This window comes from Ciona robusta, chromosome 10 (genome assembly GCF_009617815.1).
Source record: "Ciona robusta chromosome 10, ASM961781v2".
Taxonomy (NCBI): domain Eukaryota; kingdom Metazoa; phylum Chordata; class Ascidiacea; order Phlebobranchia; family Cionidae; genus Ciona; species Ciona robusta.
This window is the reverse complement of record NC_143244.1, coordinates 6,187,256-6,212,240: the sequence shown is the minus strand read 5'-3', so window position 1 is coordinate 6,212,240 and position 24,985 is coordinate 6,187,256. Positions and strand designations below refer to the sequence as shown.

General features: G+C 34.8%; 6 protein-coding genes, 1 long non-coding RNA gene and 1 other non-coding gene across 9 annotated transcripts; 7 read left to right on the top strand and 1 right to left on the bottom strand.

Moving 5' to 3' along the window:
- The first annotated feature begins 12 nt into the window (after positions 1-12).
- On the top strand, positions 13-2,218 carry LOC149730115 (uncharacterized). The gene is made up of 5 exons (XM_089887277.1): positions 13-749; positions 849-975; positions 1,253-1,429; positions 1,748-1,906; positions 2,029-2,218. Exons 1-5 carry the CDS (start codon positions 477-479, stop codon positions 2,208-2,210), a joined length of 918 nt encoding a protein of 305 aa, XP_089743403.1. The 5' UTR covers positions 13-476; the 3' UTR covers positions 2,211-2,218.
- A 1,326-nt stretch (positions 2,219-3,544) lies between these two features.
- Positions 3,545-7,551, top strand: LOC149730114 (phosphoserine aminotransferase-like). The gene is made up of 10 exons (XM_089887271.1): positions 3,545-3,980; positions 4,128-4,188; positions 4,284-4,353; positions 4,464-4,614; positions 4,938-4,992; positions 5,121-5,293; positions 5,617-5,786; positions 6,085-6,213; positions 6,497-6,634; positions 7,066-7,551. The coding sequence occupies exons 1-10, from the start codon at positions 3,789-3,791 to the stop codon at positions 7,166-7,168; spliced, it is 1,242 nt and encodes a 413-aa protein (XP_089743397.1). The 5' UTR covers positions 3,545-3,788; the 3' UTR covers positions 7,169-7,551.
- Positions 7,552-8,157: 606 nt separating this feature from the next.
- Positions 8,158-8,229, top strand: Trnat-agu (transfer RNA threonine (anticodon AGU)). The gene has a single exon. It is a non-coding gene; the product is annotated as a tRNA-Thr (tRNA).
- Positions 8,230-9,835: 1,606 nt separating this feature from the next.
- LOC149730112 (uncharacterized) lies at positions 9,836-10,622 on the top strand. 2 transcript variants are annotated; one of them, XR_016385910.1, is made up of 3 exons: positions 9,836-10,088; positions 10,425-10,480; positions 10,568-10,622. It is a non-coding gene; the product is annotated as an uncharacterized LOC149730112 (long non-coding RNA). The 2 variants fall into 2 exon arrangements; XR_016385909.1 differs by having other exon boundaries at positions 10,425-10,622.
- Positions 10,623-11,685: 1,063 nt separating this feature from the next.
- On the top strand, positions 11,686-14,447 carry LOC149730111 (N-acetylglucosamine transporter UNC93A-like). The gene is made up of 8 exons (XM_089887267.1): positions 11,686-11,839; positions 11,901-12,050; positions 12,125-12,306; positions 12,566-12,931; positions 12,989-13,156; positions 13,299-13,533; positions 13,911-14,078; positions 14,135-14,447. The coding sequence occupies exons 1-8, from the start codon at positions 11,695-11,697 to the stop codon at positions 14,209-14,211; spliced, it is 1,491 nt and encodes a 496-aa protein (XP_089743393.1). The 5' UTR covers positions 11,686-11,694; the 3' UTR covers positions 14,212-14,447.
- Positions 14,448-14,597: 150 nt separating this feature from the next.
- Positions 14,598-16,729, top strand: LOC149730110 (kelch domain-containing protein 8A-like). The gene has a single exon (XM_089887276.1). The coding sequence runs from the start codon at positions 14,752-14,754 to the stop codon at positions 15,799-15,801; it is 1,050 nt and encodes a 349-aa protein (XP_089743402.1). The 5' UTR covers positions 14,598-14,751; the 3' UTR covers positions 15,802-16,729.
- A 1,781-nt stretch (positions 16,730-18,510) lies between these two features.
- On the top strand, positions 18,511-20,783 carry LOC149730109 (prostamide/prostaglandin F synthase-like). The gene is made up of 5 exons (XM_089887279.1): positions 18,511-18,671; positions 18,963-19,167; positions 19,469-19,660; positions 20,238-20,359; positions 20,609-20,783. Exons 1-5 carry the CDS (start codon positions 18,612-18,614, stop codon positions 20,642-20,644), a joined length of 615 nt encoding a protein of 204 aa, XP_089743405.1. The 5' UTR covers positions 18,511-18,611; the 3' UTR covers positions 20,645-20,783.
- On the bottom strand, positions 20,645-24,490 carry LOC149730108 (zinc finger MYND domain-containing protein 12-like). The gene is made up of 10 exons (XM_089887273.1): positions 24,247-24,490; positions 23,990-24,085; positions 23,428-23,541; positions 23,063-23,182; positions 22,741-22,817; positions 22,308-22,477; positions 21,940-22,062; positions 21,482-21,602; positions 21,229-21,374; positions 20,645-20,992 (listed from the first exon to the last, which is right to left on the bottom strand). The coding sequence occupies exons 1-10, from the start codon at positions 24,351-24,353 to the stop codon at positions 20,873-20,875; spliced, it is 1,194 nt and encodes a 397-aa protein (XP_089743399.1). The 5' UTR covers positions 24,354-24,490; the 3' UTR covers positions 20,645-20,872.
- Positions 24,491-24,985: the final 495 nt, after the last annotated feature.

Genomic DNA, 24,985 nt, shown 5'->3' with positions numbered 1-24,985 from the left:
TGGGGCATTTCGCTATATATGTCCTCAAATATGTCGTTGCGAAATGCTCTATTCGTTTAGTGTGGTCGACAGTGTGTCCACTCTAAATTGTAGCATAAGCATATTTTTTACGTCCATAGACTTGCACAAAATAAACTGTACACACGATTTTTTTCACCCGTAAACGCAAGAAACACACAATGCCAATTGTTCGATTCTGTTATCTCATAGCCGTTTAATGCAGAGAAATTCCAAGCGTTGCAGTAGTAATTCAGTATTAGGGTTTATTTTACATCAAAGCTGTTGTGAATTGATAAAGGTATATGCATTGAGTTTAATTATTTATTAATTATACAGTATATAGCGCTGTCGTAATCGGAAGCGCAATGTTCACCGGTTAAAAGCATTCAGCTTCGTTGGGCAGCGATTAGTTTCTAGCCTATTCACTATTCAGGTAAATATATAGTATATACAACATCTAAACTATCTGAACAGTTATGGCAAGAAACGTAGAAATTTGGTACGATTTGTTTGGATTTTTCTGCTTCGTGCTCTCTGTTGTTCTGCTGACTGCTGGATTGTGCGTTCTCCCATGGCTGACTGCATGCTTTCCACTGATCACCCTTATATACGATAGCATTGGTGATATTGCTATAATGCATTTGTACGGGTTAACGCGGGGATCGAAGTTCGCCAACACCTTGAAAAGGATGTTGGAAAAAGTTAACACTTCAGAACAGTTTCAAGAGCAGCAACGTGTTAAGAATGAGGTAGGATCATGTTTTTAATGAATGGAACAGATTCGGCAGTGTACTATTAATCCGATTGTAAACCCGATATAAAGCGGCGTATCTAATATACATTCCCAGGACTTCGACGAATTCAGAAGGATAGTAGAAAAGCAAATGTGCATTTCTCAAACACTAACGCAGTACTGCATACATGGAGACTCAGTGTTTGGCGTGGGGGGTTATCGGCTATGTATTGATACAAAAGGTATAAAATCAACCGATTTTCGATTATATACTGTATGTGTATGGCGTAGGCTATGCTACGTTTTTCTATTCGGTGTGTTGTGAACTTGTTACATACGTTTTAATAACGTCTGTTTAGTCTCTTCTGGTTGTGCTTGTTATTTCGTGTTAGAAAGAGAAAACACAAATGACACTAAAAAATGACGTGATAACTTTTATTTTTTGTCTTTTCAACGTTTTTTTAATCCTGTTTTTTTTTCACTTATATTTCCTTGCTAACTACTCAACGTACCTTTCAGTTTTATCGCCGTTTGAAATTCTGACAGCGGCTATACTCAAAGTAAGTATCTGCGCATGCGCGATATCTGCGATTCTGTTAATATTGGGAATAATAAAACAAAGAACCCGCTTTCGAATGGCGTCACGAGTTAACGAATGTTTTGGATTCGTGGCAGCAGCGACAGCTTTTATAACAGGTAATGTATATAGTACTGTTGGGTAAAATCGGACACCGTCCCATTTTTTTCTGATCGTTATATACAATTAACAAGGGTCTTTTATAGAGTCACGGGGCTACGTTCATATAAATCTGTAAATGTTCTTTACTCACTACAAAATGGGCCAAAATAAGAGAATGAAAAGTGAAAACACGTCCCACCTTTGCCCACCCTAGTAAAAACTTTAAAAAATATATATAATTGCAGAAATGAATAAATAAGTGAATGTGACTTATATTTAAGAAAGTTAAGAAACGTTCCAAAAAATGAAAAACAAGCTTAGATCTTTTAATACAGGCTGTGTGCTGATGATTACGGTATCCCCGTTGGTGGAAGACTCGGCAAAATACAGTGCTGATACGACACTATATTTCAATGAAGTTCTAAGTAAACTAATTCCCGATTATGAGCCCAATTTTAAAGTGAATTGGAAAATACACGCCAGAGATGTATCAGGTAATAAATTAACACTTGCTGTGGTTGAATAAATGCAACTTATTTACGGCTTCTTGTTGCGGGCTTATCCCCCAATAGGCCGTAAAATCAAAGATCTTGTGCTAAAATTTTACCCATTTCAGAGCTGCAAGGATTAACACGAAGAATCGTTGAGACAATTCAAAAGGTCGCGTGTGGTAGTGCTTTTTATTGCGTAACAGTGTCAACTATTATACTTTTCGTCGCATTTTGTTGTCTAGCTTTAAAATCTCGGGATAACAACCCAAACGAACTTGTCACGAGGCCGGAAATAAAAGAGTGTTGACATACAAATAGGTATTATTACGTCATTGCCGAACCTCGTTTTGTCGCGTACTGTGTAGTTCTTCTTAGTCTTCAAGTTTAAAGGTACAGAACTATGAGAAGAAAATGTGTAGTCGGATGTGGAAAGATGGGACACATTTTCAACCTATTTTCTCGTCCCAGTTTGTAATAAATAAAGAACATTCAAAGAATTCTAAAACCGTGTTCACACGACTCCCATAGATCGCTGTTAATTATGTAAAAAACGATCAGGGTATTTGAATATTAGGTACTGAAGGTGTCCCGTCTTTTCCTACCCTAATATAAAACGCTAAATGGTGATACAGAGTCAATACTAAAATGCACTTTGGACTTCCTTTGCTAAGATGCAGCAGAAATAGACAACACTAAATGATAAAATGTATAGAGCCTGATGTTTAATACCGAAGTAAAGTTTAAAATTGCCATTCCCTTTTTATCTGCACCTCATACGTTGTAAACTTAAACGACAGGTGCTTAAAATAGCAATGACGTCAAACCGGTGTTACATAACTCGATTTATTGACTCGTTACACTTTGACCAAGCGCTTCTGCACGCTGTTTAAAAAAGTGACTTTGCATTTTTGACATGTCAGCTGATTTAACCTACAAAGAACAAACGGTAAGTTGTAGGGACAATTTTGTTTTTGGCTGGTAATTTTAAGGTGATTACCAGCAATGACATGTTATAGGTTTACTTTAAATCATTCGAAATGCAAGCGTGCATACCGCATTTTGACCAGTTTACCTGTACATTTTACCTTTAACAGTTTAATTTGAATCCAATATGTAACAGATTTCAATCAAGCTAAATTACCTTAAAGTTGAATAACATATTTCTGTTGATTGACACTCTTAGGGCAAATATTACAACAGAATAGCTGACGCTGCAAACTTCCCGGTACCACTACCAGGGTACTGCTGTAAAATTTTCCATTCCAGCATATCTCTTCGTGGAGTCGATTGTGCAACCAGGAGTAACGAAAAGCCCGTGGAAAAATTTATGTACTAACACGGCCATGCGCTGATCAGGCGTTGGACGCGTGATCAGCTGAACACGCGACCGGCGAAACGATAGCACTACAAACAAAGCGACTGTAGGCACGTGCGGTTAGTTTTTAGTGTAAAACAGCAAAGAAACATACACTTTTAGCATTTTTTTATACGGAACAACTATTTTTAACTACAGATTTTTATTTGAATGTTTTTATAACAAAAATCCGACGTGTTTTGATATGTTTTTACCAAAAAACGTTCATATTCCTTAAAAAAAAAGAAAATATAAGAATTTTTTCATTTAACGGTTGCAACATACTAAATAAAACATGTATTTTAAAGCTTGTGGTAAAAATAACGAGAAAGCGTATCGTTTTAAAGCAAAAACGGCGTATTGTTTTAGTATGACGTAACATAAAACGCCACGAAAAAAGAAGTTGTAGGTAGCTGTATAAATAGAGCTCGGACATTTAACTCGCCCTCCATTCGCACTGATACAAAACAGAGACGGTCGTCTATTATTCTCAACGTTATACAGACAGAAGCTTATACATTATCTCATACAATGTCAACTATGAACGGAAACGGTTACACCAACGGGCATACTGCTGTACAGAATGGTCACAGTTATAGCAATATACAGGCAATGAAAAACGGAGTACATAAGACAGTGCAGAATGGTCAAACCGCCCCGACAAAGACAGAAAAATCAGACGTTATCAACTTTAACCCCGGCCCAGCAAAGATAGACGCATCGGTAAGTTAAATGTGCTTGTTTGTTTGTTTTTCTTATGATATTTATTTATATATGAAGAGGTAATGAGACATAGGAAATGGGCTAAGACATAACGTAAATATGAGGACTATGCTATAATACAAGTATATTAGTGAATTTGTTTATTAGGTGATGGCAAAAGCACAAACAGAACTCCTCAACTACAGAAATTTGGGCTTTGGCGTTCTTGGTAAGTCATTTGAAAAGTCATTATTAAATTGTATTATCATAAAATATAATATTATGACAAATATGCGAGTCATATATTATTTTTATGTTTCATAGAAATGAGTCACCGATCTGCGGAGTTTATTGATATTGTTGAACAAGCCAAAACCAATCTCAGAGAACTCATGTAAGTTGATCTCACTCTTTAATTAGGCCACATTCTAATTATAAGCATAACCTGACCTACTTAACTTGATGAGTTCTCACATAAATTAAAGTACCACTTCTAATTGACAGGAAAATACCAGACAACTACAAGATTCTATTTCTGCAAGGTGGCGCCACTGGGCAGTTCAGTGCTGTGCCTTTAAATCTACTTAACCTTTCAAGTGATGCCACAGCAGATTACATTGTCACAGGAACTTGGTCTGCTAAAGCAGCAAAAGAGGTTACTAGTGTCTTTAATTTAACATTTGTTCATATAGTGTCCTGAATTTACCATTTTTTGTACGATCTGACGTGACATTGTTAACATGCATGGTAAGCCTGTATTCAGATGTAAAACTGGGGTGCTAAAACATATGATGCCACCTCTGTTTCAAAAATTGGGCTGGTATGTCATTAGGAGCTATAGGAGCTTTGTTATGTAAATAAGATGCGTGATTTCTCAGTTACTTTCATTAAAGTTGTAATTTATTGGTAAAATTTATTCTTTCTATATAATAGATATATATTTGAAATTTAAAACTTAAAAAAATGTTTTGTTTTTAGGCTGAAAAGTTCGGCAACATCAACATTGTGCACCCAAAACTCAAAAAATACACAAGTAAGCCGCAAAAATATAATAAGCAAAACAAAAAATTGTATATATATATATATAATTGTATATTAAATTTGTATAAGGTTTATTATAAGCTAGTCTGACAAACACATTTATATTTCTTAACTTTTTAGGCATTCCAGCTGAAGAAACATGGCAGTTAAACCCAAATGCAGCTTATCTTTATTACTGTGATAATGAAACTGTAAACGGAGTTGAATTCCACTTTGCACCACAAGCAGGAAATGTTCCAATTATTGCCGATATGTCTTCAAATATTCTCTCAAAACCTGTGGATGTTTCAAAGGTTGGAAACTTAATATGCTTTTTTAAGTTTTTTAAACTGAATCAAACTGTGCACAGTTTTCAAAGTTTTAAATCTGCACACATTTTCTCTGAATTTTAATATGTTCATTATATTTTTTCTGGTTTCTGTGATAAATACAGCAGCAGTGACTCATTAACTCATAAGCCACACGTAATTTCAACTTATCTAGTAAGTGCATGGATACTACCACTGTTCAAAACCACAATCCAACAGTCATTGCCAAGAGAAATGCTCCACATACATGCACAAGCAAATACCTAACACTTATCTCATCCCAATTGAAAAATATTTTTATTTTTCAGTTTGGTGCAATTATTGCTGGAGCACAAAAGAACATCGGATGTGCCGGAGTGACTCTTGTTATCATCCGAGATGATCTTATTGGACATCAGTTGAAGGAATGTCCAGCCGTGCTCGACTACAAACTTCAAGCTGACATGAACTCACTTTATAATACACCACCTAGCTACAGGTTTATAAGATTTCTATTATGGTATATCATATAAAGGCCGTTTATTACACCAATTACAGTATTATACTCAACATCATACAGTTTATATTTTACTGGCAATTCTGCCTGTGCTACTAGATGGTAGAATTTTCTAAGTCTTCTTCTGCCAAAAAGTTACTGCCTGACAGAAGAAATGATGGTGTTTAGTAAAAACTATGTCAAATAAAACATCAAGCCTTAATTGCATATTATAATCTATTTGCACATTTATAATTATGTTTTCTTACCATTCAGAAACTAAAGTGACTTTATTTTTTAGCATTTATTTGACTGGATTGGTTTTGGAATGGATCAAAAACTCTGGTGGAGTGATGTCTATGGCAAAGAGAAGTGCAATCAAGTCACAGTTGATCTACTCTGTCATTAACAACTCAAATGGATTTTACCAGTAAGTGTTCTATTTTATATGGAGGAGCTATGCCATGGAAACTTGGCTATAGTCCAGCTGGCCATTCTACCTTAAAAAAGTGAAAAACAAAAATTTCTAAGAGTAAGATAGGATGATGATACCCTTATATAGGATAGGATGATGATGAGAGATAATTCAAAACCTGGTTTTTCTATCTCTTTAAATTTCCTATTTTAAACTGAAACAACATTTGTCTTTTTTGCAACTGTCAGCATTTTTTAAATATCTATAAAGTAAAATATTTTATCTTTTCTCTCCACAGTTGCATGATTGATGACGACTGCAGGAGTCGAATCAATCTTCCATTCCGAGTTGGAGGACCTGGAGGTGACCAGGAGCTGGAGAGTCTCTTTCTCGAGAGAACGAAACTAGCGAACATGGTTGGATTAAAGGGACATCGGTAAGTATTGCGAAAATAGTAAAGCTGCATGAATATAGGTGGATACAGTGGGTTTACCATTTTGAGAACAAGTACTTGTTATTTATTTTAAAGTTTAATTCATGTCCAGAGTTACTGTAACCAGTTAATCCAGGCCCTGGGCTGAGTGGTTAAGTGCTTTTATTGTATCCAACAGACTGGGTGCTTGATACTAGTACCGTTACTGATATGCGTTGTGTCCTTGGTCAAAACACTTATAGCTTATTTTTAAAAGTAGTGGTCACTAACTGGACTGTAAGCTCCCTGGCTGTTGGTATAATGGGACGGAGTCCAATCAAGATGTAAATACCGTAGAAGTGTAGAGCCTCACCATATAGAATAGAATATAACATTTACCAGAACAAGAGATCAAACAGGATCATTGTTTCATCACATTGCTTTATTGTTTTCAGGTCAGTAGGTGGTATTCGTGCTTCCTTGTACAATGCTGTCACGATTGAGGAAACTCAGAAGTTAGCAGATCTAATGCTTGCCTTTCAACAAGAACACGCTTAGTTTCATTCTTTTTCTTAGACCAATATGATTTTATTTAAGATTCTATTTTATTTATAGTTTCACAAGTTCGCCATGTGTTTTAAAACTATCCTGCTACTGTACGCAGGAAATCTGTATTCCTTTTTATTCGTAAAAACACGAATTATTCACCTTTTTCCCTTCATGTGTTTAAAGGTGTCAAATTGTGCTTTATTTTAAATGGAACATTAACACAAAATTTTGGTTTTGGTTGTAAATGGTGGATATTTTTTGTTACAAACCTTGTAGGAGATGCGTGCCTTTACATACGTCATTGTACACATCAAATACATACGTAAGAGCTTCCTAAATTCGTGACTTTTGTTACGTAAATATTGCTTTCAATAAAATACGCAACAAAACTACGTCGGATCTGTGTACTTTTTGTTACTCACACATAGTTTGTATTTATCTTCGATACAGTAGCCAAGTCAGATTAATTAATACAAAAAGAAACAGAGAATTAGCGACATAACGACAGTAGTTATACACGCGCGACTTGTTAATACAAAATCAGTCGTGATTACCAACATAAGTCATGCCTAATAAACCTTGATAGTTTTAATATATATTATAAACTCCACTAACGAATGCATAATGTGACGACTAAATACATTAATTACGTATACGAGTAAAAATCTGACATAAAATGTACATAATTACCTATTATTTACATGCATTTCTAAAGCTGGTGTGATAACATTAAATGTAGGACAGTGATAGAAAGTAGGGGAATACGGGACACATTTTCATTATTTTTTTGTCCTATTTGGTAGTAAACAAAAAACATTTAAAGAATTATAAAACTGTACCTTTGCGACTCCCATAGACCGGTATTAATGGTTTAAATTTTAAAACACGATCAGGATATTTGGACACTGCGCACAATGTGTTACGTCTTCCCCGGCCCTACTATGTAATAGATAGGCCATTCACGACTAGAACGAAATGTGCTTCGGCGTTTGACCATCGGCGCCATGGCTTAGTGGTAAAGCGCCTGTCTAGTAAACAGGAGATCCTGGGTTCGATCCCCAGTGGTGCCTTCTTTTGCACGCTCGGTATTTGGAATATGCTAAAGTTAAATTTTAACCCTTATAAGGTAGTTAACAACATTTATAAATCTAGTTAACTTACAGCGCCGGTATAAGTGGTACGTTTATAACAGTGGTTTGTTCCGAGACGCAGCTTTTATGGCAAATCGCGGTTCTACACTTGCTATTAGCTGCACTGAATGGAACTAAATTAAAAAAGCCTATTATTTAAGAGTAGAACTTAAAAACGAGAGTATTTAATAATAGTTCAACAACAATTTTTACACCACAACAACGCGATACAAATGTCACTTATTGACTGAATAGGCTACAAGTTCCCAGTAAAACAACCTTTTGCTAACACAGAACAACGAGAACTGCTCGGCACCTAAAAGGAGGAAAAAAGCGCGCAGTGCGCGGCGCGTACCACGCAGCAATCAGCGGTAGTGAAGACGCAGAAACGTTGAACTAAGTGTAGAAAAGGGGCCACAATAGTGGACTACGAACATTGATAAGGAACCCAAAATAACAGGACAACAAAGAGTGAGAAGAAATACAATCAAAACCAAACTAAAAGACAGTACAACTTTTACGTGAATAACAAATACAATGCTGGTGTCAATCAAATGATAATGCTAAACCGACTTTACGTATAAGCATAAACCACATATACTCACGACTCTCAACATATACCATTGTTAATTGTTGTTTAAAACACGATCAGGTTATTTTGATATTATGTGCTAAAGGTGTCCTATATCTTACCTCACAGTACCATGTCATTGTTTTACCGAGACTTGAGCTGTTATAGCTTGAATAAAAACAACAGGTATTTCCTGATCGCTTACTTTGAAGAACAACAATCGGCACAATTACATCAAAACTTTGACGACGCAGATTTCTGAATAATTATAATCTTTGCCAGAAGCGCGGCTCAATTTTCAGGGAAGTTATGTCAAACTGATTAGAGAAATAGATGAAATTTAACATTCCACTCTAAGCGAGTTCTACATCGCAGTTTTGGATGTTTCGAGCTTCTATAACTTGAAAGGAAAATGACAGATATTTCCTGACCTCCTGCTAGGAAAGAACAAGACTCTTGACTTGTTTAAGGCAAATAAGACTCGATCGAAACTGAACGTAAAAATAGAATAGCTCTAAATACTCCACGCACAGTTTTAAAAAAACTTTCGGCCATAGTAAAAATGAAAATTTCATGTTATGTGCAGACGGCTCTCGCGTGAAAATTATTTAACCTGTCAGTTTAACCCCCTCTAGACACCGCTGCCTTAAGTTGGTAGCTGTTAAACGACCTGTGTCACTTAAATGTCAAGCAAGTATTTCATCTAATGGGTTTTGACTTTTAAGCCTATATTGGCGAAATTGTTCAGCCTATTAACTAAATTATAAATAATACATGTGTTAACTGGGAATAACCTGGGAACAACCAAGTATTGAGTAGGCCATGAAACAACTGATGCAAAGATTCACTAGTGATATAAGATCTCATCTTAACGTCACAGCCATCAAGTGATTTCTAAAAAGATGAACACAATGCCTCAGTTGCGTCAGTCAGTCAGTGCGACGTGGTTTCCACGAAGAAATTTTCGATTCTTATAACAACGAAAAACTATTTCTTAGTCACGGCCTGTCAAAGGCTGTATAAAAGTGCGTAAAAGCAGTCACTTTATCATCTTCTTCAAGTGAGCATAAAGATAAATCATCATGGATCGCAAAGTTCTTTTTCTCCTTGTCTTGGTTCTCGTCACCGTTCAGCTTGACATCGCATCTTGCAGATTTGAAATTAAAAGACGTCGTGTGAACGCCTGGCAGTGGAGATGGAATGAAAAGATGGTTCAGATGTTAAAAGAGTAAGTTTTGTTTGCCACATTCTAGGGTTAATGATGTCGTAATATCACTTAAGACATTTTGATAATAATCGGCAGATAAAGTTTATAAATATATGGCCACTTAAAGTGAGTATTTGCTTCATTTTAGACTACGGCGGAATAAATAACATAAATGACACTAAAAGTTATATAGTTACACATTATTCCAACACGTTTTTCAGACTACATAGCAGAACGTGAGTTCATATATACTCTCACATGTTGTAGTAGCTTTACCGTATATAAATTTACTCCACGTGAGTAATTGTAACTGGTTAAGCATCTTTTTATAACCAATTAACCATACTGTATATCTAGTTCACGTGGAGCCACCGAAGAAGATGTTTTGCGATCTTATAATTTAATATAAAAAGGTAAGTTTTGTAATCTTCAGTTATATGGTGATAATTCTTCTTTTGGTATGAAATACGACAAGAAACTTAGTCAGATTTTTGTTTTAGAGTTGTATGACATATTTGTGTCTCGTTGGCGGCAAATAAAGAACATTGAACATTATTCTTGTGTTGTTTACAAATATCGTTGCTAAAGGTTTCAGCTTATTTAGCCAGAATGTATCGTAAAATGTCAAGCCCATTTGAAAATCAAATAGAAAACAAAGCCATTATTACCACAGAAGTGCATAACAAAGTTCCTAAACGGTCACGCCATTTAATAACCACAACCGAATTGAAATGGCCGGAATTGAGGGTTTGAGCACGTTTAATCTGGTTTGAAGTTATATGCTTGAAAACTATAAATCGATTTTTAGTCATTAGTTAAATTAATGCGGCACTGTATTGTATATAAGAAGTTTCATTTAATATTGTATATAGTACAGCTAGTTCATGGGGGTGAGGGAACACTTATGGGGATTCGTAAGGATACGGTTTAATTCTTTAAATGTTCTTCGTTTACTACCAAATAAGACAAAAAATAAAAGAAAAGGTGTCCCATCTTACCCACCCTTTTATACTTAATATCTTATGATGAAGTCCCTTTGTATACATTATTACAGGTTACTCGCATGTATATTGTGTCATATAAAGAGAAAGATAAAATTGTACAAATTACCTTCACAAAGCTGTTGTCTTCTAATTTAGCATTTACATTAGGTCACCTGCGGTACACGGCTACGAAATATACATATTTGAATGTGAGAGAACAAACATTTGCTTTCCCTTATGCATTGTGCATTATGTTTGCATACACGACATTAAATACGTTTGGGGTGGTGTAAGCTATAGTTCAAATGCTCACAGTTAAAATATATTATAGTTGTATGAATGTCGCATTAAACATTATACGGCGTCCAGGTTGAACATTAGTTTATATGAGAGCATTCGTTGATAAAAGACATGAGAATTTCTTTGTATTTGGTTTTACTAAGTTGCAAAATAACTTTTTTCAGCTTATTAAATTTTTGATTTATTGAGAAAAATTATAAATAAATTGGTCTCGTCTTTGTACTTTTTGTGTGAATATTTACAAGTCGGTTTTCGATGACTAAAGAGATAAAACAGAAGCTAACTTGTGTTCTTACAGTTGTTATTACTGGGACCATTTCTGGGTATCAGTATCAGCATTTAAAATGGCTACCAGTTCAATCGATACGAAGAATAAGCGAAAAGTTATTATTGCATTCATTCCGTTTCTTGTTGCCATATCATTGACTTTTGGTGGATACGGGGTGTTGCTTTATCTACAAACGAGTATCAACATAGAAGATGGTGTTGGTAAGACTTTTATAAGATAAACAAATCCAGAAGGCCATTCCTTTTATACCCATACGTACAGGTGCTGCTGCATCAACCGCTTCATATATCACTTCTGCCGTAAGTGTACTTACATTTGCACCAGCGATTGTGAGGAAATTCGAGGAAAAGTACATTCTACAAGCCGCCGCTTGTGCTTATTTGATCTTTACTCTCGCAAACTATTATCCAGGTTTTAGACTTATAACATATTTGGCCAGCAACCCGAAGCAATAATGTCTGGTTGTTATCCTGTTTCTTTTTCAGAACCTTACATTCTTATACCAGCTGGAGTTATAGTTGGAATGGGAGAGTCCGTGATGTGGCCAGTCATGATGGTTTATGTAGTACATTTCGCTAGACGATTTGCCAAGTTTGGTTCTAAAGACACCACCGTCGTAATAACTGAATTTACGGGATATTTCTTCTGTATCTTTCAAATCAGTCAAGTAGGTAAACTATCGCACAGAATGTTTGTACCTTGATCTGTTTTTACAACCGTTATAATATATAGCGTGGAGGAAGACGGGCCTTTTACACCTAATAGCAAGTTACTCTGACCGGTTTTAAACAATTAACAACGGTCTATGGAGTCCTGAGGAAAAGTTTTTATAATTCTTTGAAAATTCTTTTCTCCTACCAATGGGGCTAGAAATGGCCCTTTTTATTCCCCCCTATACCCTTTTTATTCATATTGTAATTTTACAGACCTTGGGCAATCTTTTGAGCTACGCGATTCTTTACGCCGGTAAGACAGTCGTCGAAGGAGAAGGTTCCAACAGTAGTGCACTGGCTGACTTGTCCATTTGCGGTGTCAACGACTGCCAGCTTCCTAATACTACCAACTTAAACTTAAACCAGTACGTTCCTCAATCAGGTACAGTACTTTATGTGATGATCGGAGTCATGGCATTTCTCGTGTTATCGTCTATTGGAATCATGGTGGTTTTGGTCAAAAAAATAGACCCGTCGCTGGAAATTCAGGACAAGAAAGGACATATTACGAGCTTTTGCAAAACAGTATCTCGAACTTACGAAGTGCTCGAGATTGAACAGGGAAACTTAAATACCGAGGTACAACCTAACCACAGTTCTAACCGAGGTACAACCTAACCACAGTTTATTATACAGACCACTTTCCAGTATATACGAAAATCAGTGACAGCAACTTTCAAGCATCTTATACACCCAAAGCAACTTTTGATAACGCCTTTTGCGTTATACAGCGGCTTGTTCATGTCGTTTATATTTGCCGAAATGCCCAGAGCATACGCATCGTGCATGCTCGGAGTGGCGCAGGTAAGTGCATTGTGCAAACATAGCCCCTGCTGTGTAAATGACCGCTTTTATATTTGCTGTTTAACATCATTTTATATTTGTTATAAGCACCTATAAAGGAATATACGTTCACATCTAACAACACCAATATATTTTAATTTAGGTCGGATTATGTTTGGCACTTTGTTACACATGCGACGCTATTGTTTCTTACTTCTGTTGCAAAGTGACTAGCAAAATCGGTCGTGTAATTCCTATAACCGTGGTCGCTTTGATTGACATTGGAAACTACATATTCCTCCTATTTTGGATACCTACGTCATCAACCACGTGGTTGGTATACGTAATATTTGCTGTGTTCGGTTGTCTTGACGGTGTTTGGAATCCCCAGGTTAACGGTTGGTGTACAACTTGTGTTATTTACTATTTACAAACGAAATAAATAATATAGTAGGGTGGGGGGAGACAGGACACCTTTAGGAACATAATATCTAAGAATCATCGTGTTTAAAGAAACAACAAAACGGTTAATCGGAGTCGCGAGGATATGGTTGTATAATTTTGTAAGTGTCTTTTGTTTACTTCCAAACGGAACGGGAAAATAGAATGAAAAGGCGTCTCATCTTCCCCCACCCTACTATACCCTTTTATCCACGTGTGGCGGAATAGCGTCAATCATGATAACACGGTGACCTATATTCCAAACGCCCTATATATGCACGCTTACTATAGTTACCACGGATAAAGTATTCAAGTTGAAACCATACTTTTTTAGATATACATGGTTCACACTTTCCCGAAAACCAAGACATGGCTTTCGTCGTCTGGAATCTCTGGACGTTGGTCGGTATAGCAATACAGTACGGTTGGAGCACAAGCCTTTGCGTAAACGTGAAAATCTACATCCAGCTTGGTCTTTTATGTTTCTCATTGTTTTGTTACAGTAGGTTTTTAGATCATAGCCTATCCAACAACGCCTACTATTACTATTTTCTGCAGGTATTGCAGAGTATCGTATAACACAAGAAAAGAATCGAGCAAACAAGGAGAAGGGTACTTATTATGTGTCTTTCTAAATAAAGTCGTTGTGGAATATATAAAAATAATGAACAAATATAGTATTTCAAACTTAACGTTGTGAAGCATCTTGTAACTGGTTTTGAATTTTTTAATACATGTTACTGGATTGTTTTGTATTGATAAATAAATCAAATGTAAAGTGGTTAGAACGCTCTCATCTAAGCTAGAGGACAGCGGATTCCAGACTCGATGATAGCCATATTGTATGTGTTTTTGGAAAAAGCCATTTACGGCAATTACCTGTACCATTGTACCAGAGTATACTAAACTACTCTGATTGCACCAATAGTGGTCATATATAAGGAACTAATCAAGAAACATAGCGACGTGACAAGAAAAAAAAGAGTCGCTTGACCTAAGGCCAAATAAAACCCTATGACTGAAGTACTGAACCATAGACTGCCCGTATAGAAGTAGTGGTATTTCTATGGCTTACCGTACACGCCACAAAATAATCTAGACTCCTATTGATAGTTTACTGTACCAGCTTATGTACTGTATTGACTAGCAGCGATTCTAAATAGGCTAACTCTACCATGTCGTTAGCGAATGGTACATGGACCAGCATTGGTTCGTTAAGTGGACCTCGTGTTTACATGTCAGTCGTAATTTGCGATGGAAGCATATACGTCGTTGGCGGCTGTGATGAAATGGGACAACCGGTTAACTTTGTGGAAGTTTATTCTTCTGAAGAAGACACCTGGACAAAGTTGAAATCTATGCACACGAAACGCGCTGCTCCAATTGTAACCGCAGTTGAAGGCAGAATTGTTGCTATTGGAGGTGTAGGTGTTGCCCAAGCACCAGTTGATGCTGTTGAAGTATTTTCTGTTGCTGAAAATAAGTGGAAAAAACTTACACCTTTGTCAGAACCACTTATGGGAATGGCTCACTTTCTGCGCGATAATAAGGTGCACATTTTTGGTGGCATGGGGATTGATACAAATCCCAGAGATCACTTTAAGTGCTTGGTGGTTGGAGCAAGTGCTGGGGGTGAGAAGTGGCAAGCATTCACTCCAATGCCCACAGCAAGATATGCGGCACATGCTTTTTATAAAAACAGCAAAGCTTATGTACTTGGTGGAAGGGTTGGAAAACTGCCTGTGGCTGTTTTTGAAGTTTATGACTTTGACTCCCGTATTTGGGTAAGTTATCCAGAGATTCTTTCAAAGCGAGTGTTTCCATGTTACGCCATGACAGACAAGCATATTGTGTCACTTGGTGGATTGAAACAAACAGCTCAACAAGGATTTTGCGACAACTGTGAGATATACTCAACCGAACAGAATGACAAAGGGGAATGGCAAACTAATAAGCGAATGTCAATTCCAACCAAGCGTGGAGATTTCACAGCAAAGGCCATTGACAATCAGGTTCTAGTTGCTGGTGGTCTTGGAAACAACGGAAAACCTCTTAGTGCTGTTGAGCTTTTTGACCCTGAAACCAAAAAATGGAAAAGGCTTGCAGATCTACCACGAGCACACAGCACTTGTGCTTCTGTGGTACATCAAGGAAAATTTTACCTCATTGCGGGTGTAACATTGGAAGGGCCTTCTGCTACATGCGAAATGTTTAAAGTGGTATAAGTTGCCGATTACTTCAAATTTGGTTATGCATTTACTTGCATGCGAAAAGTATAAAATAGCACATAAGTTGTATACGGTTTCGATAAGTTTAATGGTAACACTCATACAAAAGTAGTGGTACTGGTACATGAAACTTTCTTAATACTTTATGGTTTTTGCTTTGATAATGATATTACATTGTGTATGGTAGTTTCTAGTTTTGTTGTAGAATATATAAAGGACGGTACGGGTACACATGTACATTTTTTTATTTTAAAGTTTAACTGCAGTTATTATGATTCTTACAGGTTATTGCAGAAATGGTTTGTTTGAATGCCAGTACAAGATTAATTTAAGAGAATGAAAAATATTTCTGTTATGTATTTGTGTTTAATTGTACTTCGTATTACTACTTTCAACTTACAGAGGCATGAAATTGTCACCTGTTTTTTTAATTTTTCTATTTCGTTGTAATTAGCAAACTTTGCTTTTCAATTATCAATTGGCTAAAGATTTATGCTACAATTTTTGTATTTATCACGATGGTTTGTGTAAATTTTGAACAAATCAAATTTATACATTACGTTTTTAAATTATTGTGATGATTGTGATGATGATGTAACATTTACGGATGGTTCACAATTTATATAAAATATCCTTTAAATAATTATGTAGTTTTTTCTTCATTTTTCTTCATAAAAGAATATGTAAATTTATTGTTGAGGGTACAGTGGCGACGTATGTAAACAAATAAAATTCTAAATGTCGTAAAATACTTTTAATTAACCTTTATATTTGTTTAATAAATTAATCTTTCAATACACCAGAATGATTGCACTAGCACTACCCTGATTTTTTTACATGCTTCCAATACACAGTTTTAGTTTGAAACATGTTGAATTTAATGTCACAGTGAATTTTAACGAATGAAATAAAGTTAACAAATGTATGAGTGTCTGTAATGTCTTTTGTGTGAATGTAACCGACAACCGTTTTAAATTTTAGTCCGCCGATCATCTTACAAAGACATTACGCTTTATGCTAGTAAACAAATGAGGTTATGTATCTGTCATTATTTTATATGCAATTAGTTTTAATTAAGTAGATACCATAACTGCCTGAGGGGCTTATAATAGGTCAAATACTTAACTGATAAATTGCTTTATATTGGTTCAGTTATGGTTATAAAATAACAGACTAGCTTTATAGCTTTAGGGACTCGTTAAAAAAATAGTCTTTATTGCTGGTTGCCATGATAGATACCTAAACATTTATATATATACATTCTGCATCGTAAAAAAAGTTTAAGTTTGCCGGTACTTCGATATACAGATTACTGTTTAAATAAGCGTGTATCAAACTGTTTTAACAATGTTGCGACTCGTTTTTTTGCAATTCTAGATGGAGTGGCAACACAACGATGTCGATGTATATAACTTATAAAGACATCTCTAAACTAACCATTCGCTAATGAATATGTTCAAAGTTAGTAAAAATATTAAAATAGAAAACAAAATACATAACATACATATACTTGTATATCCAAGGTGAAAATCAGTTTGGAGGAGCAAATAGTCTTATTGTAGTCGAAATTACGTTTCTAACAGTTCTGTAAATACGTAAATCTAAAAACTAATCTGATTTCCGCCATTAGTAGTATATATTAATTGCCAACGTAAAATAACCTGCTAAATTTCACTGTAAGCTGCAAACTAGTCAAGACAATAATTTTTGTCAGTCTTCATATAAACCTTCAAATTTCATATTATAAATTGAGATTAATAATAGAATTTATAGTTTAAATGTTAAAATAACTGCTTAATGTGTTTTCTAGCTTTGTATCGCAGGCAAGCACCAAATAAACACAAGCCGACCATGCGGACACAGTCGCCGTTTCCTCACCTGACGTTGACCAAAACAAAACTAGGTTCGAGTTAGTAGATGGCAATTTACGATTCGTCATAACATTTGTTGCGACTCGGTTTTTAAATCCTCGCCCGAATAACGAAACAACGTTGAAAAGCTTAAGCTAACACGTCGCTAAACTAATCATTTGCTATACGGGCTACGGTACACTGGAAACTGCAAACATTGAAATAGTTACAAAACAACTGCGTTTCAAATCTTAACAGGGACGCGTAAATCGCTATTGTGGAATAAATAATCGACGCGTCAATTTCTACTCTGCTGTAAAAATCCACATATTAATCAATTCATGTCGTAACGTTTTTGCTTCTTATTCAAAAGGACATTGCAAAAGAATTTACACAAATTACACTATCGTGGGAAAGCGACATGAAAACAGATGTACTCTTTCGCTGAAGTTGAGTGCACGATTGTGGTGGCAGTCAGAATAAACTTGAACTTTATACAGTTCCCAATAATGTTAAAAACTTTGAAAGCACAGTTTACTGTGATGCGTTGTATCACCATTTCGTTAAGCAGCGGAAGTGCAACATTCTGAATTGTATGACTAATATCACAGAGCGATTGTTGGCAACGTTAATAAACTGGCTGGGAATAAATGCTGAATTTTAATTTTGAATGCCACGAAAGTTAAAAATCAGGTATGTAGCAACTTGTCAGATCAAAATAGAAAACGAACGGTTTTTGTAGGTAGTTTCCCTTACATGAAACGTACAAGCTGTATGTTTATTTAACGAAAGACGTTACGTAACACGGTTGTCAGGTTATGCAACTAAACCAAACAGGATTCGTGACGAACTGTTTTACGTAACGCTGTGTCATGACAGGGTTTATACGTACAGAAGCTGTTATATAATTCTGTTGTTCTGTAGATATTTTTAAAGCCTCTGTATACTTCTGTTAAAATGTCTCAAATTCTTCAAAAGATTGCAAAGAATTCAGTTCAAAAAGTGAATGGAGGGCAGGTAAGTCTAAAAATTATTTTAATTTTTAATCAATTTCAATTTTCTGCATTGGGCATTATCTTACTGTATGATAAAAACTTAAAAAGGAATGTATAGGCCAGCTACAAGGACAATGATAGTTCCTGCTTACCCGCACTAGTCTGTGTACCACAGGTTAAGAACCACTGTTCTAGAGAATTTATAAAATTGTAACAATTTTTGTAAAATGGCCACACCTAATTTTCTGATTCAAAAGTATTTGGTTATACATTTGTAATTAAAAAAGTATTGTTTTTTTTTAATATTCTCCAGACAGTTCAATTGGAATCAGTATGGCAAGAGAACGATGTTGTGATTTATTTCCTGAGGAGGTTTGGTTGTGTAGTTTGCAGATGGATTGCAAAGGAAATGAGTCGATTGCAACCAAAGTTTGATGAAAATAACGTCAAGTTGGTAGGGGTTGCACCAGAGACACTTGGCCTAGAAGAGTTCCAAAAACTGAATTTGTTTTCAGGAGGTTCGTCAACGATATATTGAATGAAAGGTTTCAGGAGGTTGTGTATGAGCTATAGCAATGTCGGAAATATAATAGGTGTTGCCAAAAATGTATATATATATTTTTATATATTTAAAGCTTTTTTTTGTCTAAAAATAAAAAATACCTCTTTTTACATTACATAAACTATATAACCAGTGAAACAGCTGGGCTAAATACTTACATAATATATTTGTATAGAAAAAACTATGTTTTTCTGTGTGAAATAAAAATTAAAAAAAATATGCAAAATAAAAAAAATAATCAATCTTGCTTATTTTAGAATTGTTCATTGATGAAAAAAAGAAGTGTTATACTGATCTTGAGTTTTCAACCTACTCCTTTTTTGGTGCATTGGGTGCGGCAATGGATAAAGATTTAAGAGATATTGCAAGCAAAGCAAAGCAAGAAGGGTTTGGGGGAAATATACAAGGAGATTGGTATCAAATGGGTGGCATGCTTATTGTAAAGAAAGGTATATCTGCAAATTTCTATTTATAATTTTTTAAAAATTATGTTGTACAACACAATTGTATTGAAAAAATAATTTTTATGCGCTTGGTAGGGGCTGCTTATACAATCATGGATCTCATTTTCAAAATGACATAAGTTGCCATATGGTTTGCATAGTGGTGATTAAACTTGTTAAACAAATTCAACACACCAGAGTAATGCAACAGGATTTTAAACCAGAAATATTACTTTACAGTTTCATGAACCTACATCTGGTTACAGTGAATTTGTGAACGGTTTACTGCAAAGCAATATCATATGAATTATTTATTAAAACAATATTTTCATAAATATTTTATATTTTTACTTTACGCTGGCTGTTTATTGACTGGTACAGTATACATTTACACGTGTCTTTAAACATATGTGAATGCAGTTAAATACAAACGTGATGAAATAACCATAGGCCTCAAAATTTACCTAAAGCTACTGCAGATAATAAGCTGAAATAATTCATTTTTAATGTGCTGCTTTTGGAATTAGTGATTTCCCTTAACTATACCATATTTAATTGCTTTTTTTCATGATACTTTTTTTAGGTGGAGAAGTTTTGAAGTTTTACAAACAACAGAAAGGAAGCGATCATATGTCTAATCAAGAAATACTAGATGTTCTCGGTATTAAGGAAAAAGCTAAAAGTGGTGAAGAAGCACAGCCTGAGGTAGTTTAATAGGGATGTTTTTGTTTTGTTTTAACATTTTATCCAAGACCGTTCTTTTAACTTGTAATCAATTAAGTGTAAACCTTACCATAGTGACAGTTTGTTCTGGAACTTGAACAGTTTGTTAAAAAACTTATTTGCACCATTTTTATTAAGTTTTATTTTGTTTAAGACAAACCCTTTACCATGAAAAATACGCAAAAGTTTTTTAATTTTGCAAAAAAACATTCTACATTTATATTTATACAGTGTACTGATGTATGTGGTCTTCCACCAAAGCAGTAATCCCGTTGAAAGAATAAGTTTATTTTACAAGAAAAGCACATGTAGCCCCCATTGAAGAAGCACGCTATATATTTATTATAACTGACATTGTGTTGTTTGTTATTGTTGTTCATTTGCAATAAATATAATCACCAACAGACTGTGTTGGAATATTGAATGAAAGGTCAAAAAATATATTAGTACAATTTATACAACAATCTGGTGTAGCTTGTACATAGTAACAATACATTACGTGCGCACAGTACTTTTCTCATGGGACAGTTTTAAAAAAGTTGGCACGGAAACAGTTTCAACATTGGTAGGCAACCTGGAAGAAGCGTCTTGAGCTTTGCTGCTGAGTTCTTGTGCCTGGAGTAAGGAGAAAGTAACCTTTCTTTACATAGAGTGTCATAACTTTTCACATCGTGTGTGCACATTCAAGACAAATCGTTTTGGACAAATATTTACATAGGTTTGTTGATCTATGGCTGATATGATCATAGAATATTTCAAATGATTATGGTATTCACACGGATTGTGTAAGTGATATATACAAGACAGAAGTCTTATACTCAACTAGAAACAAATTATTCAATATCATTTACCTTTTGTATGTCATTAAGCAGGAAATACAACATACTGAGTGTGTGGCAGACTTTTGCAATGGAGAGGTTGTTCTGTTTTGGCGACTGCTCACGAATGTCAAGCACAGCGTTCAACATTTGCATGGCTTCTGCTTCTTGTGCTTCATCTTTTATTTTGTAAATATTAGAAGTAAATTAAAACATGAAAAAAGTTAGTAACAATAAAAAAAGTGAAAAATCCTATATAAAATCAGGTTTTGCTATATATTCTCACCTAGCATAACTACATCATCTAATTCCACTTTCTCAGTTGGACCAAGTAGACCTGTAGCAGCAGGGCTTGCTATTTTACGCTGAACTGATTCCTTGAGGAAGTCAAACCAATTGTCTGTGACCTGTGTTAAATAAAAACAAAGATAAATTTTACTTTTTTTAAAAAATGTCTATTGCAATGTTTGGTCAAATATTTGTCACACACAACTGAAACTGCCTAAGCTGTTTTTATTTTATTTTTCAAAAAATAGAACCTTATGTATTCACTTTTATACATTATGTTTCAAAATAGATATCTAACCAATACAGGCCTAAAAACAATTTATCCGATTAAGTTATATACCAAAAAAAATGTTTTCTTACTACAGAACAGTTGAAAACAAATGATGTATTTATTTTTTATTTATTAATCACTAATGTTTCCAGTATATTAAAAATTGTTTATTTTTAAGTTCCTACTTGTGAATAAAGGGAATCGGCGACGTCCATTTTGTTTTGTCTGAAGAAGACATTGGCCATATGAAAATACCCCCCACATGCATGGATATCTGTGGTACCCCATTCTTTACTTGCATGGTATATCTGTTGAAAGCAGGCAACAACATAACATATTTAACATAGTTTTATTTATCTCTCAGAAAACAATAGCAAGATCAAGGTATTCAAAGAGCGAAAAAAAAAAAGGAACCAACAGAAAAACTACAGTCATTAAAACATGTATGGATACAGGGCATAGGTAACAGAGCCAGTTAAATAGCACGGCTGTTGCACCCTATACAATTTAATTTATCAATATAAAAAAATATCCAATTTATCACATAACTTACATCTTCAGAGAGCATGCGTAATGCATTGTCATAATCTCCCTTTGCTGCATACAGTAATCCAATGTTTCGGTACAGCTTTGATTTCACAGCAGCAGTGGCATCTGGTGACTTCAACACAGTCCATTCAGCTTGTGCAAGATATTCATCTCCTTGGGATAGTTTGCCAAGGCCTAGGAATATTTATTAAATTAATGTTATGAAATAATTTATTTCTGGCTTAAATACACTTTTCAGTTACACATTTGTTTTTGTAAAGATGATAGCAAAAAATATAGATACACAAATATAGAACAATCTTGGCCGACAGAATATATACAATAGGACTTTGGAAGATTTGTTAAGAACAATTGTTCACTAAACTGTCACTAACATCCTTTTTATTTAATATAAACCAGTAGCCAATAGATAAAATCCATGGGTAATATTTGCATACCAATACTGGCTTCAGCTAATATTAAATACGAAGGAACAAGATTGACTGAATTGAGACCATGGACATCAATGCTGAATCTGAAATGAAATTAAAACTTTTACTGTTATTACTGTGATAAAAAATAAGTACTGTGATTTAGTAATTCATTCATAAACAATTACTGATACTGAACCAAAACAATTACCACTAAATTGTTTAAAACACATATTTTGAATGTGTCGGTAGTAGCACATACTTTGCAATTAGCGCTGAAACCCATACTCAATAAGACAGTATAAGACACATAAGAAAGTAAAACAAAACTTTCCAAATTACTTCTTACCTGAGTGATTGTACAGCAGCAGGCACAGCTTGATTGTGTTTCCCTTCAAACAATAATTTCCTTCCAATTATTCGAGTGAGTTCCATCATCTTAGTTTGTTTTGTGAGAAGATCCTTTTTCCTGCAATAAAACAACAAGTTCAATATTTAAACTGGCATGGTTGGAACATTAAATGGATGCAAAAGATAAAACACAAAAAGGTATGGTATTCCAAATGAATGTGCATTAATTAGTAAACATTTGAACCAATAAGTTATTTTTTTCCCATAGAAATGTTTGGCTAACTGTCCCTGCTTCCCTCATTTTTAAATAGTTTAGCGCCTATGATAATAAAAAAGGATAGAAATCTTAAAAATTCTTTTCACCTGATCTCTCGTTCTTCTGATGAACTCATGAATGGCATGGAGCCCTCTAGTGGTGAGAGGAGCTGACACATCCGCTCAGTGAGGTTGATCCAATCCGGATGTTGGTCCGTACCTCTAACATGTCAATAGATGCTAATTATATATTAGTAAATTATAAGTGACTACATTGTTACTCAGGTCTCAGGCCTTAAAGAATCTCATAGCTAAACAAGCTGTTGCACTTTGGCAACATATTCAAGTTTTTTTACATTACACTATGTTACACAATAAAACATTACACAATAAAGTATTACACAATAAATTACATTACACAATAAAATACACAATAAAATATTACACAATAAAATACATTACACAATAAAATGTAATAAAATTCACATCATGTTCCTTAACCGTAATTATATAAGCTTCTGCAAACAAACCATAAATTCAAGAAAGTTCATTCTACAACGCTAAGCCACCTAGGTTTTTTAATTTTATGCTCTTTAATTACTGTAGCGGTGACTTTAAGTATTTACTGCAAACATTGGAAAAATACTTTGAACAGAAATGACTGACTCACGAGTCGCGTAAAATATCAAGGAGTTTAATCCCGAGGTTTTGAAGTTGGTTGAACTTGGTGTCGATGTCATCATTGCTGTTAGAATTCTTGTTTGATCTTAAAACGGAAGGAAAAAGGGCTGTCACTATTTAGTATTTATTACATTTTTACATCCTAGTTTGCAGAGTATGACAACTACATACACACCTAGTGGTAACTGATTTTTTTACCATTTTGTTTTGTGTATTAGATGAAATACAGGTTAACAGCCAACAGACCTTTCTTTTGCAGCTTTTAAAGCTGTTTGTATTTTTTGTCGGCTTCTCTCCAGTTCTTCCTGCGCTTGTGTCGATTCATTTTCTTTCACATGTTGCCAAGATGACATTATAGTAGTGTGGACAACTCAATACTAAAAGTAATGACAAGCGCTAACCCAACAGTTAAAGAACCACGTCACACTGTCATTTTAGACTTTACAGAGAAAGTTGACCTTTGTTTTAGCTATAAAATAGAACATTTTATAATAAAATACTCAGGACATAATTATAGTTAAACACTTTTATAGTGTGGATACTGTTGTACATTCAAAGATCATAAGAAAAACGTGGTAAACAGACTTTATCTTTGACATTTTAACTCATCTTACACACTAAAAACAAGAATATTTAAACTGGTGTTTCAAAGAATATAGTCTAAACTAAATAGATAAACAATAGATTCATTTTAATAAATACAAATTTAACAACAGCGTTCAAAGCTCACGAGGTCGCGTTGGTTACCAGTGATGCCACAATGGCGCGACAGAGCAACGCTTTTCTAAACGGGCACGTAAATTCTGTGTTTGACACAAGTAGTTATTTTATACTTCCAGTATGTTTGGTTTTTACTAAACTACTGGTTTATAAAAAATCATGGAAAAAAGTTTACAAGTAGAACGTAAAAACGTTGAGGCTTCCGTAAAACTAAAATATACAACAAGAGAGCTGAGCCTTAATGAATGGGCATATTTGGGCACTT